At 48.5% G+C, this 17595-nt stretch overlaps 3 protein-coding genes across 3 annotated transcripts; 1 reads left to right on the forward strand and 2 right to left on the reverse strand.

The window, feature by feature from the left end:
- Positions 1 to 1202: 1202 nt before the first annotated feature.
- ONS95_005630 (uncharacterized protein) lies at positions 1203 to 1770 on the reverse strand (the record flags this gene model as incomplete). The annotated part of the gene is made up of 2 exons (XM_058499050.1): positions 1203 to 1273; positions 1329 to 1770. 2 exons carry the CDS (start codon positions 1768 to 1770, stop codon positions 1203 to 1205), a joined length of 513 nt encoding a protein of 170 aa, XP_058351317.1.
- A 2366-nt stretch (positions 1771 to 4136) lies between these two features.
- ONS95_005632 (uncharacterized protein) lies at positions 4137 to 17592 on the forward strand. Its single transcript, XM_058499052.1, has 4 exons — positions 4137 to 4781; positions 4848 to 7471; positions 7547 to 14243; positions 14295 to 17592. Exons 3-4 carry the CDS (start codon positions 7765 to 7767, stop codon positions 17458 to 17460), a joined length of 9645 nt encoding a protein of 3214 aa, XP_058351318.1. The 5' UTR covers positions 4137 to 4781; positions 4848 to 7471; positions 7547 to 7764; the 3' UTR covers positions 17461 to 17592.
- On the reverse strand, positions 5684 to 6885 carry ONS95_005631 (uncharacterized protein; the record flags this gene model as incomplete). The annotated part of the gene is made up of 2 exons (XM_058499051.1): positions 5684 to 6238; positions 6289 to 6885. 2 exons carry the CDS (start codon positions 6883 to 6885, stop codon positions 5684 to 5686), a joined length of 1152 nt encoding a protein of 383 aa, XP_058351319.1.
- Positions 17593 to 17595: the final 3 nt, after the last annotated feature.

Consider the following 17595-nt stretch of genomic DNA (forward strand, 5'->3'; position numbering starts at 1 on the left):
GATGCCTCCGCTCTCACATCGCCTGTTGGCAGTGTTGGGCCACCTCTGGAGGAGTTCCCGCATCAGTTGAGAAACAACTCGAGTACCGGGAATCGCTAACATTCCATCACCTCTTGCGGTTCTAGGACAACTTTCTACTCTTGTCCGCTCTCGCTGTTATTATGCACTTCTCCGTCCAAGATTTCCTGTTGTACCAGATCCTTTCATGATACCATCATCTTAAGCCATGTTGAAGCCTATGTTCAGCTGAGGACTCTTAGTTGGCACGTTGACATTCAGCGAGTTTTGCCCTTCTACCAACAATTTCGACAGAGTAGCCGAAGGGTTCTTCACCACAGCATGATCAGTGGTTATGGCTATCATGCTTGCAGTCTTACTCTCTTTACAATCCAGGCAGCAACTCATCTACCCGGCTCGATTTTACAGCGGCGTGGACTCCCCTCATACATTATCGCTAGAGCATCATTGGAATTCTGGTCAGAATGTCAAGAGGCATTGGCAGGAAAGTATGGGGGCGTGGTGGGCTGAAGTCTTGGAGAGTATAGTTTTGTTACTATACTTTTTATTTGCGCCACGGTTGTGATCTAGCAGAAGGAGAGTAATTAAGGAGGGCTACGCGAGGAACGTTGAACTCGAGAGGATACTCTCAAGTCCGTAATCCGGTCACAGATCAGATATGCAAGCTTATAAGTGAGGCACAGCATCGTTCTGATAATTACTATGATTGAGAACCCAGGAACCCGATTGCCATTCCAAACACCTCCACGCACGGAAGGGTCGGAGCCTCGCATCTCACCCAGCCAGCCGTGTCGCCATGGCACGATGGTTACACTCAGCATGAACTTTCTTTTCGCGCCAACAACAGCGTCCTTGCACAGGCCCTCATAAGCAAAATGCAGCTCCCTAGCGACGCTAGTTTTCCAACGACAAGAAAATAGGTATCTTAATTGCAAACATAGAAACATAGAAAAGAGTCTCCCAAACGCCAGTGCTAATGGCGGAGCTACCGTGGGTAGCTTTCACACCAGACGAATCCCAATTTGTCCTCCGCATACCCGCTCGTCAATCATCAATACACATTGTGAGGCTGTCCAGATCCACTTTTCGCCCTCTCCATCCTGGATTCAGAATGCTATCCAATCCGAACCAACGCCGAGACCCTGACGCCCAAACCCGACCAGAATTGCGTGCTATCATCTCCTTCAATGGAGATTCGTCGATTCGATTTGAGCCTGGAGCTCCTCATTCATAAGATCAAGACAAAATCTCGAAGCTGGAAGTCATTAGCGAGGTGATCACAGATCCTCTATTCAATTTTGAGAACGTACGAATAGGGACATCCTCGATCCTCCAGCCCTTTTCCAAGGCCTCGACCGCAGCCTCCAACCGCGCAGAGTTATAGCAATGAAACTCTCGCTGCAAGGCCAACATTCTCGACCAGCACTCCGCATCCGATTCTTCTTTCTGTGGAACGAAAGCTGGCGCCATAGTTGGTCCTTCAGTATGCAGATTTGCGTTTGAATTTGAGTTTGAGTTCGTGTTTTCAGGTGAGCCGAACGAAGAGACGGGAAGGCCTAGGCCAGGAAGTGATGGTGGCGGTGGGCTTCGTCGAGAGGAGCTGTTGGTGCGGGAGGAGAGAGTACGGCGGTGGTGGATTGTTGGTGGGGGACTTGGTGAAGGGGACGGAGAGGTGGAGTACTTGCTGCTATTCGAGTGGTAGCGGGGTTGGATGGTGGAGTTGCATGGGCGGTGTCTGGTGAAGGAAGACATATTGACAGAAATGATATGCCTCAGTAGATATCGCAGGAAGAAGATTCGTTCTATTGTTGTCAAAGTCCGCACGTGATGTCGTGATGTCGATTAAGGTATCTGATGTCCTGGGTGTGGATCTTCTTGAAAGTCTTGCAAGCAGAACTAGGGCCAAGCCTTTCGACAACGGGGCAGGTACGTGAAGTATAAGTACTGTAGAAGCAGGGCAGAGCTTGAAGCAATGTTGTCACCGACTTCGGGTTTTGTACGGTAGTAATAGTCGTGTAGGGCTGTCGATCCCTTCCTGACAGATGCTGGCGGAGCCGAAACCTTTCAAGTACCGTACGCTACTCCAACTAGCGGAAGTAAACAGACGAAGCTTGGCAGTCTGAACTCCTAATGATGCGCTGGTTAGTGATGCAACAGTGATGTGATGTGATATGATAAGCAATCAACATCCAGCAAGCAAGCATCAGCGTGTCAGAATAGTAAGAGGCGGAATCCCCGTTCGGCAATGACTCAATGATGAGATGAGAAAGGAAAATGAAAATGGGAAAGCCCCATTTCTTTATAAGGGTTTCGAAAAAATCTTACGGACAAAGAAACGCACGCACAGGGCAGTGAGTGAGCACACGCATACGCAGGCAGGGTCCATGAGATTTCCCCGGTGTTGCCGGTTCGTGCTTCTGTTTGGTTGATTTCGTGATGCTGGCTGGTTTTGAGCTGGGATCTTGAGGGAGGCATGTGCTGACACGCCTGGCATGACTGACTGATGCCGACACCGACCAGACAAGACCACAGCCTCAAACAACTTACCTTACTGTGTCGAACAACATGGCATCATGCTCGTCCGATGGCTGGTTAGGTCCAGATCTGATTCCCCGTCTGCCGCACATGGATGCAAACACAGATGTGGAAGTAGCAGAATCGTCCGACACGACACCAAATCAACCAACCAAGCCTTCGTTTCAGTAAAGTCGTCGTCGTCTCCCCCTCCTTGCCGGCTGGTGATGTGATTCAGCTCCTCACTGCTGCACAAGCACATCACATCCACAACCTCATGCATGTCCTAGGACCCTTGGCACCGGCTGCCGAATGCCACGGCATTTACCTCCTAGACTGAGCTCTGATAGGACGAAAGGTTTACTCGATGCTGGACAAGCGGTGGACACATGATGCTCGACTAAGAACTGACGATTATTTGTTGATGCTGTACCCACTCTCACGAATCAATCATATGAAAGTATCGCGGGATGAAAAGTTTCTTTGAAAGCAGTCTGTTTAACATATTGGGATGAAGATGACAGATAAGACCGATAAGGTTATGCCGGGTGACTATGCTGGTTGAGACAGTTGTCTCTCGCGGCTCGCCAACCTATGTCCGTGTGAATCTGGGACTAAGAATCCTGTTTCAGACGCACTTGATGAACTTTCCTATCCATGGATGTATTTTCGAGCAAGACAATAATAACAAATCGGTGAACATCCATTCTGCCCTGGCATCAGGCTGCTATGCGTCAGCGTACCCGACAGCCGACCTGACTGAGGTCCATCAAATAGACTTCCAACTGCCTCCGCCCGCACTTCTCGGCGATCCGTGCATCCAAACAAGCGGAGCGAGAAAGTGGGAAGTGGACCTGTCAAGCAAAAATGAAATATTTTCCGCGCCTTGTGGATTTTGATTTAGATTTTTGATTTCAGGATTTAGGATTTTGCACGCCTTGTGGATTCGTTGGGAACAAAAACAGAATCATGACATGCCTCATGCCATGCCAGGTTCGAAGACGGTGTACTTGTTGTGAGGCGATAGTGGGGAATGAGCAAACAACTGATTTTGAGTTTGTGAGCTTTTGGATGTGTGGAATCTGTGGATGTCGCGGATGTGGATCTGATCTGCTACAGGGGTGGAGGTGGCGAGATCGGACGTGGGCAGCATATCCCTTCCCTTTTATTCTTGTTTGTGGCGCTCTCTTTACTCATTTGGTTCAAGACCATGCTTTTGATGCTGTAAGATTGTGAATGTAAAGTCGTGGGCGAGACTGGCACAGGTTGAGCACGAGGACCGGATGACGATCGAGGATTGAGTGGGGGTTTCTTGCAACTTAGTCTTGTTATTGGGAACTTCTATGAACTCTATCTAGGAAGTGCACATGTGAGGTTGTTGATAAACCTGTCAATAACTTGGAAGAGGGTGTGCAGTCTAGGAGTCCGTATGAGGTATCCCGTGCAGGGTGTGGTTGCAGAGCATATATTGCATGCCGAAAGATGAAAACACCCAACATAAAATGATGTACGTGAGCCAGCTTGATACGGTAGGTGAGGCTTGGAAGTAATATAAACGGGGTGTATGGGAATGTGACGGAATGCGCTGGGTTGCGGGGTTATTGAGGGGACTCTGCAAGCAGCCAATATATCTGTGCTACGGAAGATAAACTGAATGATGTTTGACTACCTATCCTTCTGACCTGCCTACCTTGTATTATCTTTACAGCACTATCTACTGCCTCGGCCGAAAAGTCTAAGAATAGTTCTCAGCTCGACGAAATATGTCTTGTCGGATATTAAACGATAATATGCCTCTCATCACTAGATATCATCACAACTGCTGAGGATATCTGACACAAGATGAACAGAACTAAGCACTAGCCCATAACAAAATAAACGATATTTTCAGAGATTTATCAATAATACAACCTAAAAATCAAGCCGATGCAAAGCAAATGTCACAGCACAGCCTTCCCGTCTCCTTCGATAAGAAGCCCGAAAGCCTCCCAATACCGAGGAAGTAATCGACGCCCTCGCTGTTGCTCTCGTCATCTGAGCCGACTCGGGTTCATTGTCGGGTCGGTAGAGATACATGCATTTAGTCGGACGGAGGAACTATTGACCCAGCTGCTTGGGTTTTGGTCCTTCGTTTGTCGGTTCGGCTGAGTGATGTAAGGTGAGATGTGGTGAGCGTGCGCCACTGTCAGCCCTAAGAAAATGATGGCCGACCTTTGGGATTTTGCTTCTGGATTAGGAGAGAGTTCGAGGTAGGGCCGATGAGTGGTGTCGGTTGTCGTATAGTTGTGATGTCGGATGTGCTGAGCTGTTCATAGTATCGACCCCAGCGCTGTTCTTGACAGAGCCGAGACGGAGGCAGTCAAGCTCTCCTAGAATATGGTGGAGTTTGTAACATTCTAACATGTTAACCTTTGCCCGACGAAGTGCTCGGTCATCCTTGCGTCTTTTTGATTGCCATGACCTTTCAAGTCAACACACTTCGTTCGTAATAGTAAGATGCATTGGTACAGAGAATGTTCGGTACGTTGGAGTATCCACACAAGCTCACAGTCAGTGGTAAGCTGCGCTTAAGACCGTTTCTCGCAGGCTGGATTCACCGACAATGAGGTATCTCGGAGCTGTATGGACCAGCAAGACTAAAGAAAGTTCTAAGGCAAGAGTAGAGAAATAATATGGAACGATGCCCAACAATGCGCGGCGAAACAAAGTCTGGCAGTTTGACTTGGGTAGAAACTTCTCTGCTGGTGCACTCGCAGCTACACCAATCTGATGTTTAACCACTGGAGGCACATTGGAGCTTGAAAGACCTCAAGCCCCGTAAATCTCATAAACATAGGCGGGCCAGAGTCTGGAGGGTCCGAGATCTACAAGCGTTGCTAAAATGGTTTGTTGTCTTGCTCTAGGAGATTGTTGACGGTTGAATACAGGAAAGTAAATGTCGGTCATAATTAGGGCGAGGCCCTCCCCAAGGACGCCAGAGATTGTTGTGTCATGCCAATCTGTTCCTCCATGATCTTCCCCTTTGCTTGATAAACACATGATACGACGAGAATTGCGAGTCCTATCAAATGATAGCTTTGACGAAATTGGATATTGACTGTAGGAAAAGGCGGTGTATATACAGTGCTTTACTCGAAATACAGTGCGCGACTCATTTCTTCCCCTTCTTGTCGTCCTTCTTGCTATCCTTCTTTTCGTCGCCCTTGTCATCTTCTCCGTCGTCGGATTCTTCATCGTCCTTCTTCTCATCCCCCTCTTCGCTATCATCTCCTTCATCCTCCTCCTCGTCTTCAGCAGCAAGAGCTTTGCGTCTCTCCTTCTCCTCACGCTCAAGCGCCACCCACTGTGCATCTTTATCGCTTTTGACGTAGTCCACGGGGCTCTTGAGAGTGTGGTCTGCAGTAATAATCTTTCCTCTGCCAACCAAGCTTATGACGATGGAAGCACCGACGAAGAAGGTCAGGACAAATCGGTAGATGGAGTACCATGGAGGGAACCATCCTCGAGCTGTGGCTCTTGCATCTGCGAAGTACAGGAAATTGAAAGCCAAGAATTGAGTTATAAGGGCGTACTCCACGGGCATGAAGATAGTTGGCCACGCAACTGCTGGCGCAATGACTCCGTACATGTATCGGCGGTAAGAGTGGTAGCCACCGAATCCCGAGTACTCCATTCCCCAATGGATAGCTCCAAGAAAAGAGATGATCTAGGACTTCATGAGCATAAGGAGAGGGTTTGCGAGATTCTAATACTTACGACTGCCCCCCAACCAATCTGGATTGGGGTCACTAGGTCAAGGAGTTGGTGCGCTGTCTCCGGGCTGAACAGATAGCCAGCTCCAGTGCTGTGGGCGTGGTTGATATCATACGAGAGGAAAACGGTCGACATAGAAGTTGCGGCATACGGAAGAATACCAGCTGCGCCAATATACAAAGACTCCTTGGGAACTTCTGCTAGCGAGAAGGTTTCTCTGATGGTTTCAAGGTCTGACTTCAATCCCGCAGTCATCTCCCCACCAGATTCTTGCTTTGGAGCTTGGCCTTGCTCGAAAACATGGCGAACAGATGATCCAGCAGATACCTCATCTGGATCGGGCTTGATAACCTTATCTCCAAGCGTTTTCTCAGCCTTGGTGTCAATATTGTCGAGAGGAGGGGTGGATTTCGTTGCGTAGAACACCGTCGCAGTTGGCGGGCGAGACAAAGCGGCCAGGATTTGGGGACGTTTATTGCTCAATTGACGGAAGGGAGGGGTGTGTCGGAATTGAGATGAAGCTGCACTGTAGCTAGATCTGGCCGTAGGAGCTGTGGTAAAGCTTCTCAGCAATGATCTCGCCGCTGGTGACCGGAACATCGTGACGGGTTGGTAGCTAGAGCTGGAGCTATGGGCAGCGGAGGCTTCCCCGCTATCTGGCTGATGCGCTCGATGCGCTGGATGGTCGATAAGAAAGTCAATTGACGACCCGCAAAGCTACAAAGTAGACGTGAAGGGGACAGAGACACGAGGGAGTGTGACAAAAGAAGTAGAAGTGAGGGTATTCGGACGCAGAGAGGGGGTGGAGATAAAAGCTAGGAAGCTGGGTTGTTGCTCCTCGTGGTACTGGTACAAGTACGAGTACTGCTCGCCCTCTCCTCTCTAGCTCAGCCAGCGCTTGCCCGAAATAGTTGGAGGGAGCTCTCTCCTCACGGCAAAGCCTATGACGTGGGCGATCAACAGCAGTCAAAAATAAGCGAAGGGGCGCAAGGAGATCAGAGCCAAGGAATGAATGGGTGGAAGACCAAACTGACTGGCGCGACTCAGTGAAGTGAGAAAGATTAATTGCAGGCAGAAGGATCCGCGAGGTCTCCTCATCCTCAATAATTTTACAACTGTTTGTGGCTTTCGCATCTGTTGCGCAAATAATACTTGCAACTTCGTCAGCATCTTCCCAAACACTGCAGTGAGTTTCCCTGTCTCGAAGCTTGTTTTCTTGCGGGGAACTTACGATTTGGTACAGTACCTAACAGCAAAGCAGAGTGGGTTGACCCTTCTTTCCTCCAACGCGTCACGACTCCACGATACCCCTTTGACCTTGAACGGACAAGACAGTCGATCTTCACGACTGCCATGACCTGAATCCCTACTCTGCAACAACCTATAGCTATTGCTGCGCATTCGCAGATGCAGATGACGACGCCTCGGCACACATTTTGATCGAGCACCCCGCCTGGGTAACGGCAGACATCATTCGAGATGTTGGAAGGACTTGTAGCCTCGTTGCTTAATCGCTTCTTGGGCATGTACATCAGGAACTTCGACCCAAAACAACTAAATGTAGGAATTTGGTCCGGAGATGTCAAGCTTCGGGATCTCGAATTACGAAGGGAGGCTTTGGATCAGCTCAAGCTTCCGATCAATGTGGTGGAAGGACATTTGGGACAGCTCACACTGAAGATTCCATGGTCAAATCTGCGGGGACAGCCGGTGCAAGTCTACATCGAGGATGTGTTCGTGCTGGCAGCCCCTAAAGAGGATGCAGAATGGGACGAGGAGGAGGAAGAGCGCAGGAGGCAGGCTGTCAAGATTGAGAAGCTAGACAGTGCAGAAATGCTGAAAGACCGCAACCAAGAAGGCATGAGCCAAGAGGAACAACAGAAGAGTCAGAGCTTCACGGACAGCTTGGTCACCAAAATAGTCGATAATCTCCAGATCACCGTCAAGAATATTCATGTCAGATACGAAGATTCCATATCAGCACCAGGCCACCCATTCGCTCTCGGTCTGACCCTTCAAGAATTCAGTGCGATCAGTACGGATGGAAAATGGAAGCCCACATACATCCAAGATACAGTTGGGCCTACACACAAGCTTGCCACATTGGGTGCTTTGGCTGTGTACTGGAATACTGATACCCCTCTGCTAGGAACTGGTAGGGAGGCGGAGGTTCCTGGAGCAGCCGTCGTGCCTCACGATGAAATGCTTGAAAAGTTTAGAGAGATGATTGTGAAGGGAGAACACCCGGATACTGGATCTCATCAATTCATTCTCAAGCCAGTCAGCGGCCAAGCAAAAATCGAGATGGACAAATCTGGCAAATCCGACCGACCACACATCAAGGCTGGGCTGATATTTGATGAAATTGGCTTGGTTTTAGACGATGACCAGTACCGTGATGCTCTGATGATGGTAGACTTGTTTCACTACTTCATTCGCCACCAAGAATACAAGAAGTTACAGCCTAAGGGTGTTACGCCAAAGGAGGATCCTAGAGCGTGGCTTAAGTTTGCTGGTAATGCCATTCTGAGTAAGATCCATGATCGTAATCGACGCTGGTCTTGGGCCTTCTTCAAGGAGAGAAGAGATGACAGAATTCGGTACATTGAACTCTTCAAGAAAAAGAAGAAGGCAGAGGCTCCATTACCGGCGGAAGAAGCCACGGAGCTCGAGAAACTCGAATGGAAGTTGAATTACGAAGACATGCGGTTCTGGAGGTCTCTGGCTAGAAACCAATTAAAGAAGGAAAATATCGGTGTTAAGAAGACTCAAACGGCGAAGAAGTCCCAAGGTTGGGTTGCTTGGGCGTGGGGCTCGAAGCCTCAGGAAGAAGAGGAAGATCCCGAAACAACAATGTCCGAGGAGCAGCGCAAAGAACTGTACGATGCCATCGATTGGGATGAGAAGACTGCTCTAGCGGAAAGTGTCGACCTGCCCAAGGATTCTGTCAAGATGCAAATCGACGCCTCCCTGAACACTGGTAGCTTTACCTTGAAGCGTGATCCGCACGACAATGTAGTTGAGGTCCTGAGTTTGTACTTTGATGGCTTCCGCGCCAAGTTTCTTCAAAGGCCAGAATCATTTCTAGCCGATGTCAGTCTCAACGGACTGAGAGTCAACGATGGCACCACGCCCGACAGTCTCTTTACACAAATTGTTCGTGTCAAGGATGCACCCGATACGCCAACCAAGAAGATCGACATCGATAGCGAAGATGTGGCAGAGAACTCCATTGACCCCTTCTTTCAATTCCAGTTTGAGAAGAACCCACTGGACGGTGCGAGCGATCTTGCACTGACTGGTAAATTAAAGCCGCTGGAAATCATTTGGAATCCTCATTTTCTGGTTGGAATCATTCAGTTTTTCAAGCCTCCAGAGCGTCACATGGAGTCCATTGGAGCACTCATGGAGAGCGCTGGTGCGACTGTTGAGAGTTTACGGCAGCAGACCAGAGCCGGGCTTGAATTTGCTCTGGAAGAGCATAAGACCTTGAATGCCAAATTGGATCTTCAAGCACCTCTAATAATTGTTCCTGAGAGTATAACTACAAGAAATACGATGTGCTTGATTTTGGATGCTGGTCATATCAGTGTCAACAGTCAGTTAGTCGACAAAGATACTATGAAAGACGTGCAGGCAAAACAGAGGCAGTCATACACTGACGAGGACTTCAAACGGCTCGAGTCCTTAATGTACGACAAGTTCCAAGTCAAGCTTTCGTCTACTCAAGTCTTGATCGGGCCTTCAATCGAGGAAACAAAGGCTCAGCTCGACAATAGAGATGAGTCAAAATCGATGCATATCGTCGAGCAGATTAACATCGACTTCATGGTGGAAACCTCGATAATTCCCAAAGCACCTAACTTAACCAAAGTACGAATCTCTGGAAACCTTCCAGTATTACATGTTGCCGTATCGGACAAGAAGTACAAGAGTTTGATGAGGATCATCGATGTCGCCATTCCAAATCTAGATGACGATGAGCTACCTGCCCAGACAGCTGTCACAGAGACGGACAGGGATGCGAAACGGCCTCGTGCTCAAAGCACTGTGTCTAAGTCAGATAAGGCACGGAAACGAAAGTCGACTGCTTCCTTCCAGTTTTCTACGCAAGAAGCTGTTATAATACAAGAAGACGCAGACTCTGACGATGAGGCCGTATTCCAAGATGCGGAGAATGGAAATACAACCGAAAATCTAAAGGTCCAACAGCGTAATTTTGAGCTGAAGTTCGATGTTGATCGTCTTCAGGGCTCGTTATACAGAAGCGATCCAGAAGGCAAGAAACCAGACCAGCTTTTAGTTGAGCTAGTTGCTGAGAATTTTGGACTCAACCTATGCGTGCGACCATATGACCTGATCATTGATACATCTCTGGAGTCCTTGGTCGTTGATGACTATGTCGAGAATCCATCGGCGGAGTTCAAATCAATCGTGTCTTCTGGCGATGCTGATTCAAAGGATCACAAAGATCTCGTGCACGTCAAAATCATCAAAGTCAAACCCCAGTCGCCCGAGTTCATGCCCAAATATGAAGGTGTGGAGATAAATATTGATGTGGCTATATCCACGATCAACCTCGTTGTCACTCGCAAGACTCTCCTGACGCTGCTTGACTTCATCCTCATCACGTTCGCGAATAATGATGCGCAGCCAGCCGAATCTTCGCCCAGAGAAATCATGGACACTGAAAACGAGGAAGACGCCGTGGCTGCCTCTCCAGCACCAAAAGCAGACACTGGGTCGATTCGTATCAAAGTAGACTTAAAGAGCATCCGTCTTATTCTGAACAATGATGGCATTCGACTTGCTACTTTATCACTCAACGCTGCAGATGTCGGTATTTTTGTAATGGGCAAGACCTTACGAATTGCTGCTAAGCTTGGGGATCTTTCATTATTGGACGATATCAACCAAGGCGCATCTTCTGATTCAAACTTACGGAAGCTGATCACCATCCAAGGCGATGACCTGGCTGACTTCCGTTACGAGACCTTCGACCCTGATAGTGGGGATGCGTATCCGGGATACGATTCCTCAATCTATCTCCGCGCAGGATCCATCAAGTTGAACTTCCTGGAGGAGCCTTTCCGAAAGATTATCGACTTCTTGGTTAAGTTTGGCAAGATGCAGGCTATTTTTAATGCTGCCAGGCAAGCTGCAGCAAATCAAGCTTCGCAGATACAGCAGAATGCAAACCGTATGAAATTCGACATCAACATCAAAACTCCAATTGTTGTTTTTCCTCGAGTCATGATGGCCGGACAGCCTAGACGAGATCTTCTCACAGCTTATCTCGGAGAAATCTATGCTGAGAACAAGTTTGTGCCTATTGATGATTCACAGGATGCAATCATCGCCATGAAGCTATCAGCTGGTATCAGGAATGTTCGCCTGACCTCAGACTTCCACTTCTCAGAGGACAGAGCCGAAGAATTGGAGCTCATCGATAAAGTCGATCTCGGCTTCCAAGTGACCTACGCCGAGCATATCGAAGGTGTCAAGCGGCCAGACACTGAGATAGAGGGCAACATGACCGACTTCAATCTGCGCATAACACAAACCCAGCTCAAGTTCCTGCTGGAGCTGGCCAAATCCGTTCCAGCTGCTTTTGCGGTTGACGCAGAGGAGAATGAGCAACAAGCAATGGACGATGTACCCAAGGCAACCTTGAAGAAGGCCAAGACTATCGAGGCTAAGCCAGAGAATGCTGACGGCGAAATCAATGGAGACAAACAATTAGTTGACCTTGGGCCAGAGCTGGGCGTAGACTCAAAAAGCTGGACAAAACTTGACCTTGCTTTTCATGTTCACACCATTGGCCTGGAACTGATCTTGGCAAAGGAGGATGAGCCTGTAGGGGATCTAGAAGCGTCGAGTCTCTCAAAATTCTCTCTCGATGATACCAAAGTCAAGCTTCGGATGATGACCGACGGTTCTCTAGAATCTGAGTTATTAATTCAGTCCTTCACAATACAGGATAGCAGAACAAAATCGACGAACAAATTCCGCAAAATTATGACGTCCTCAAACAAGGATGTTCAGCAATTCATGGCGAGCGTCACTATCTCAGGCGGAAAGGAGCGCAATCTCATTGCCATTGTGGCGATCGATAGCCCTCGAGTGATCTTCGCATTGGATTATCTTTTCGCCATCCAAGCATTTGTTGCGGGAGGTCTGGCCGTCGAAGAGCCAATGATACCAGACGACGAAAGCTTGCTCGAGTCTCAAGATGACACTGACAACGACTCAGTCGCACCTACTGCTGGCTCAAGACCCTTGCCCAGTCGTATGAAGTCTTCAAGATCCGTGGCAAATAGCCCTTCTCCATCATCTTCTCGAGCTGAGGAATCTCCTATGACTATTGCCTTCAGAGTCAATGTCGTGGACGCGCAGATCATTCTGATCGCTAACCCGCTCAGTTCCAGCTCGGAAGCTATTGTTCTTGGGACGAAGCAGATTCTGATGTCTCAACAACATGCTTTGACATTGCAGGTCTCTAAGATGGGGATGTTTCTATGCCGTATGGATCGTTTCGAAGATTCTCGTTTACGGATCCTCGATGACTTTTCTCTCCAGATGTCGATGGACAGCTCCAAAGAGAATCTTTCAAGCATCCACATTGACGTAGAGCCGCTTGTGTTACGCTTATCTCTTCGAGATATTCTACTGGCTCTGCAGATTGTCAGCAAAGCCTCTGAGCTATCTGGCCAGGACGTTGATGATGAACACAAGCCGTCCACTTCAGACGTGAAGTCAAAACACCTGAAAGGTTCTGATAATAGGACTTTGAAGCGCCGCACAGCCAGTGGAAAGGGCGCATCGACGATGGGAAAGAAAACTAAAGCTGCTACCACGGCACCTTCAAGGCAGTATGAGCTGTCTGGCGTAAATCGACTGGTACAGAAACACGAGGAACTCAGTGCTACTCTTGATGGCATGAGAGTGATTCTGATAGGGGATCTTCATGAATTGCCCATCTTGGATCTTAGTATCAAGGGCTTCACTGCCACAGCAGCTGACTGGACGAGCAATCTCTCTGCGGAAGCCAACGTTGACATGTTTATCAATATTTACAACTTCTCAAAATCTGCTTGGGAGCCTCTGATTGAGCCCTGGCAGCTAGGACTCCAGGTGTCGAAGGAGGCCAACTCAAACCGTATGGCTATTGAGTTGTCCTCTCAGAAAGCTCTCGAGCTCACAGTAACTTCGGCGACCATTGCACTTGCTTCAAAATCTGCTCAGTTTCTGACTCAAGAAGAGGATGTGCTCTCCAAGCCCCGTGGAGCCGAGGCACCTTACAGAATTCGAAACTACACAGGTTTCGATATCAATGTCTGGGCAGATGTTCCAGGTGATGACAGCCCAATGGCAGCCAAGCTGGAGGATGGCGAGGAAGGACCATGGCGATTTGAAGATTGGGAGAAAATGCGTGAGAATCTATCGCCCGAGAACAACACTGGCATAGTTGGTGTACGACTTGAGGGAAGTGGCTTTGATAGCGTCAACAAGATTGCCGTCAATCGAGAGGGTGAGTACTTGTACAGCCTCCGACCTCGCAAGGATCAAATTCTCCATCGTCTTCTGGTTGAGATCACACTGGGTGCCGACAACGTCAAGTACATCACCTTCCGCTCTCCTCTTTTAGTTGAGAACAAGACTCAAATTCCAGTTGAGTTGGGAGTTTTTGATGCACAAGAAGGTCACCTTTTGAAGATCGAAAAGATTGCTCCTGGGGAAAGTCGCCCTGCCCCTGTGGGTGCGGCGTTCTTGAAGTCCCTACTTGTCAGACCAGATCAAGGCTTTGGGTACTCGTGGTCAACCGAATCACTATGGTGGAAAGACCTTCTCAAACGACCTACGAGAACTATGATTTGTAAAGGGGAACAGGACAAGAGCACTCCACCTTTCTATTTCCAGATGCATGCAACCATTGACAAGACAAATCCTCTCACAAGGTAAGTACCACGGTTTTCTGAACACTCTTAGGAGTACTAACACGAATCTAGCATCTACCCCTACATGAGAGTCCGCCTTTCTGCACCTGTGGAACTGGAGAACCTGCTACCTTATGACTTCAAATATCGGATCTATGACAAGAACACGAAGAAAGATTGGACTAACTTCCTACGTAAGGGCGGTCTTAGTCCAGTTCACGTCGTTGAGCTTTCTCATCTTCTGCTTCTGAGTGTTGATATGCAAGACACAGTGTTCAAGTCAAGCGAGTTCGCCATCATCAACTCAAATAATCAGGAAGACTTCAGACGAGAGTCGACGCTGGTCTGCAAAGACAACGACAATCTGGCGCTGAACCTCCGACTCCACTACTTCAAGATCCCTGATAGCGGTGGCGCATTCCGAGTTACTGTCTTCAGTCCCTATGTGATCTTAAATAAGACGGGATTGGACATCAACGTTAAGGCAAAGTCACTTCTTCAACAGGCGAAGACTGCTGCTGGCCAGAATTTTCACACTGATCCAGCCGATACCCAGCGACGAAAAGCCCTTCCTTACATGTTTGCTTTCGGTGCAGATGATCAACGAAATCGAGTTCTTCTCAAGGTTGGAGAATCCAATTGGAGCAAGCCGCAGAGTTTTGACGCTATTGGATCAACTGTCGATGTTATTTTGCCATCATCCACAAAGAATACTGAGATCCACGTTGGAATCACAATTGAACCTGGTGAGGGCAAGTACAAGATGACCAAAGTCGTCACTTTGGCCCCGCGATTTGTGCTCAAGAATCAAATGAACGAAGAGATCAACGTCCGGGAACCAGGCTCTTCCGAACTCATGACCATCAAGCCAAAGGAGCTGCAACCGTTACACTTCTTACAGAAGACTTCTCTGAAACAGTTGTCTCTATGTTTCCCTGGATTGAACAATCAATGGTCATCTCCATTTAATATTTCGGATCTTGGCACAACTCACATCAAACTTGCAAAGGCCGGGCAGCGCCAGAAGCTCATACGAGTGGAAGTTCTGATGGAAAATGCAACCATTTTCCTCCATCTCAGCTCCGAAACTAAGAACTGGCCATTCTCCATGCGGAACGAGAGTGACACCGAGTTCATGTTCTTCCAGGCGAATCCAAACATTGATGACGAAGAGACTGAGGATCGATCTGGGTGGCGTCCAATCCGCTATCGACTACCACCTAGAAGCATCATGCCATATGCGTGGGATTATCCAGCTGCTAAGCATAAAGAGCTTATAATCAATGCCAACGGTAGAGAACGACACATCAAACTTGCAGAGATTGGTAATTTGATTCCGATGAAAGTCCCAGCTCCACAAAGTACAACAGGTTCAAGAGAAGCGAAGATTATCGACTTGAACGTGGCAGCTGATGGCCCTACACAAACCTTGATCTTGTCCAACTACAAAGCCTCGAAGAGTTTGTACAAGCAGAAATCTCGGTCGGAATCATCCACCAGCGTCGCTGGCGGCTTCGAAGTCAAGGATCAAGACACTGGTGTGACCTTCAGAGCACAGCTCAAGCTGGCTGGCGTCGGCATATCTCTGGTCAATGCCCAGCTGAAGGAGCTAGCATATGTCACCTTCAGAGATATATCTCTCAAGTACGCTGAATCACCGCTGTTCCAGACCATCACCGCCGGTATCAAATGGATACAAATCGACAATCAACTTTATGGCGGCATATTCCCCATGATCTTGTACCCGAGTGTGGTCCCAAAGAACACCAAAGAGACAGAGTCCCATCCGTCAGTGCACGTCATGTTCACTCGAGTCAAGGATGATTCATATGGTGTGCTTTACATCAAGTATGCTACAATCCTGCTACAGCAAATGACTCTTGAAATCGACGAAGATTTCGTGTACGCCCTCCTTGACTTTTCGAAAGTGCCTGGTGCAAGCTGGTCCGAGACGCACGAGGGCGTACTCTGCGACGAGAGCCTGGACATTCCGGAGCCCACGCAAGATCAGTCTGGTCAGGATATGTACTTTGAGCTGCTCAATATTCAACCTATGCAGCTCGATTTATCCTTCGTCCGAACAGACCGTGTCAATGTTGAAGACAAGACATCGTCACGAAATCCTCTAATGTTCTTCCTGAATGTCCTCACAATGGCCATCGGCAATATCAATGATGCTCCTGTCCGCCTAAATGCCCTAATGCTGGAGAACGCAAGAGTATCAGCCGCCGTCCTGCTGCAGAACATGTCCAATCACTACTCACAAGAAGCACTGTACCAAGTACACAAGATTCTTGGTTCAGCAGATTTCCTAGGAAATCCCGTCGGTCTTTTCAACAATTTGAGTTCCGGTGTCGCAGATATTTTCTACGAGCCATACCAGGGGTTCATCATGTCCGATAGACCTGAGCAACTGGGAATCGGTATTGCAAAGGGTGCCACAAGCTTTGTCAAGAAGTCAGTATTTGGTGTCTCAGACAGTTTCTCCAAGGTCACTGGTAGCATTGCGAAAGGTCTTGCCGAAGCTACAATGGACAAGCAATTCCAGGATCGTCGCCGAATGACCAGATCACGAAATCGTCCTAAGCATGCGCTTTATGGTGTGACAGCTGGAGCGAACTCCTTCGTAAGCAGTCTCGCTAGTGGAGTCGGTGGACTTGCACGCAAGCCTCTCGAAGGTGCTGAGCAAGAAGGTCTCACTGGGTTCTTCAAGGGTGTCGGAAAGGGAGCACTTGGATTCGTCACCAAACCAGCTATTGGTGTCTTTGATCTTGCATCGAACGTCAGCGAAGGAATACGTAACACCACGACAGTGTTCGATGGGGACGGACTTGATCGTGTGCGTCTTACGCGCTTCATCGGCACAGATGGTATCGTACGTCCATACTCTCAACGTGAAGCTCTCGGACAGTTCTGGCTCAAGCAGCTCGACAACGGAAAGTACTTCAACGAGCAGTACATCGCACATCTCGAGCTTCCACGCGAGGACGTGGTCGTAATGTTGACCTACAGCCGCATCATGCTCATCAAGAGTAAGAAGCTTACTTCGGAGTGGGACGTTCCTCTGAAGGAGATCCAGACAATCAGTAAAGAGAGAACAGGACTGAGCCTGACGTTGAGAGGCGGGACAAATGGACCCTTCATACCTGTTGCTGAGGAGAGTAGTAGAAACTTCCTGTATAGGAAGATTGGTGTTGCTGTCAACGAGTTTAATAAGAAATACAAGGCTACGGAGTAGACGTAGTCGCGGACGAAGGGAAATGGGTGCTTGGAATGATTAGATAGATACACGATTGATATGACGATGATGGGAATGAGATGCGAGCGTTGGACTTTTTAGGCGTGGTAGATATAGCATACATATATGGAGTTT

The sequence above is a fragment of the Cadophora gregata genome (genome assembly GCF_030347475.1).
Source record: "Cadophora gregata isolate MNR1 chromosome Unknown scaffold_16, whole genome shotgun sequence".
NCBI classification, from domain to species: domain Eukaryota; kingdom Fungi; phylum Ascomycota; class Leotiomycetes; order Helotiales; family Ploettnerulaceae; genus Cadophora; species Cadophora gregata.

Bases quoted from the DNA above. Each gene is read 5' to 3' on its own strand.
- ONS95_005632 (XM_058499052.1), top strand. From the start codon at position 7,765: ATGTTGGAAGGACTTGTAGCCTCGTTGCTTAATCGCTTCTTGGGCATG. The intron at 14,244-14,294 runs GTAAGTACCACG...ACACGAATCTAG, and splicing joins AAGACAAATCCTCTCACAAG to CATCTACCCCTACATGAGAG.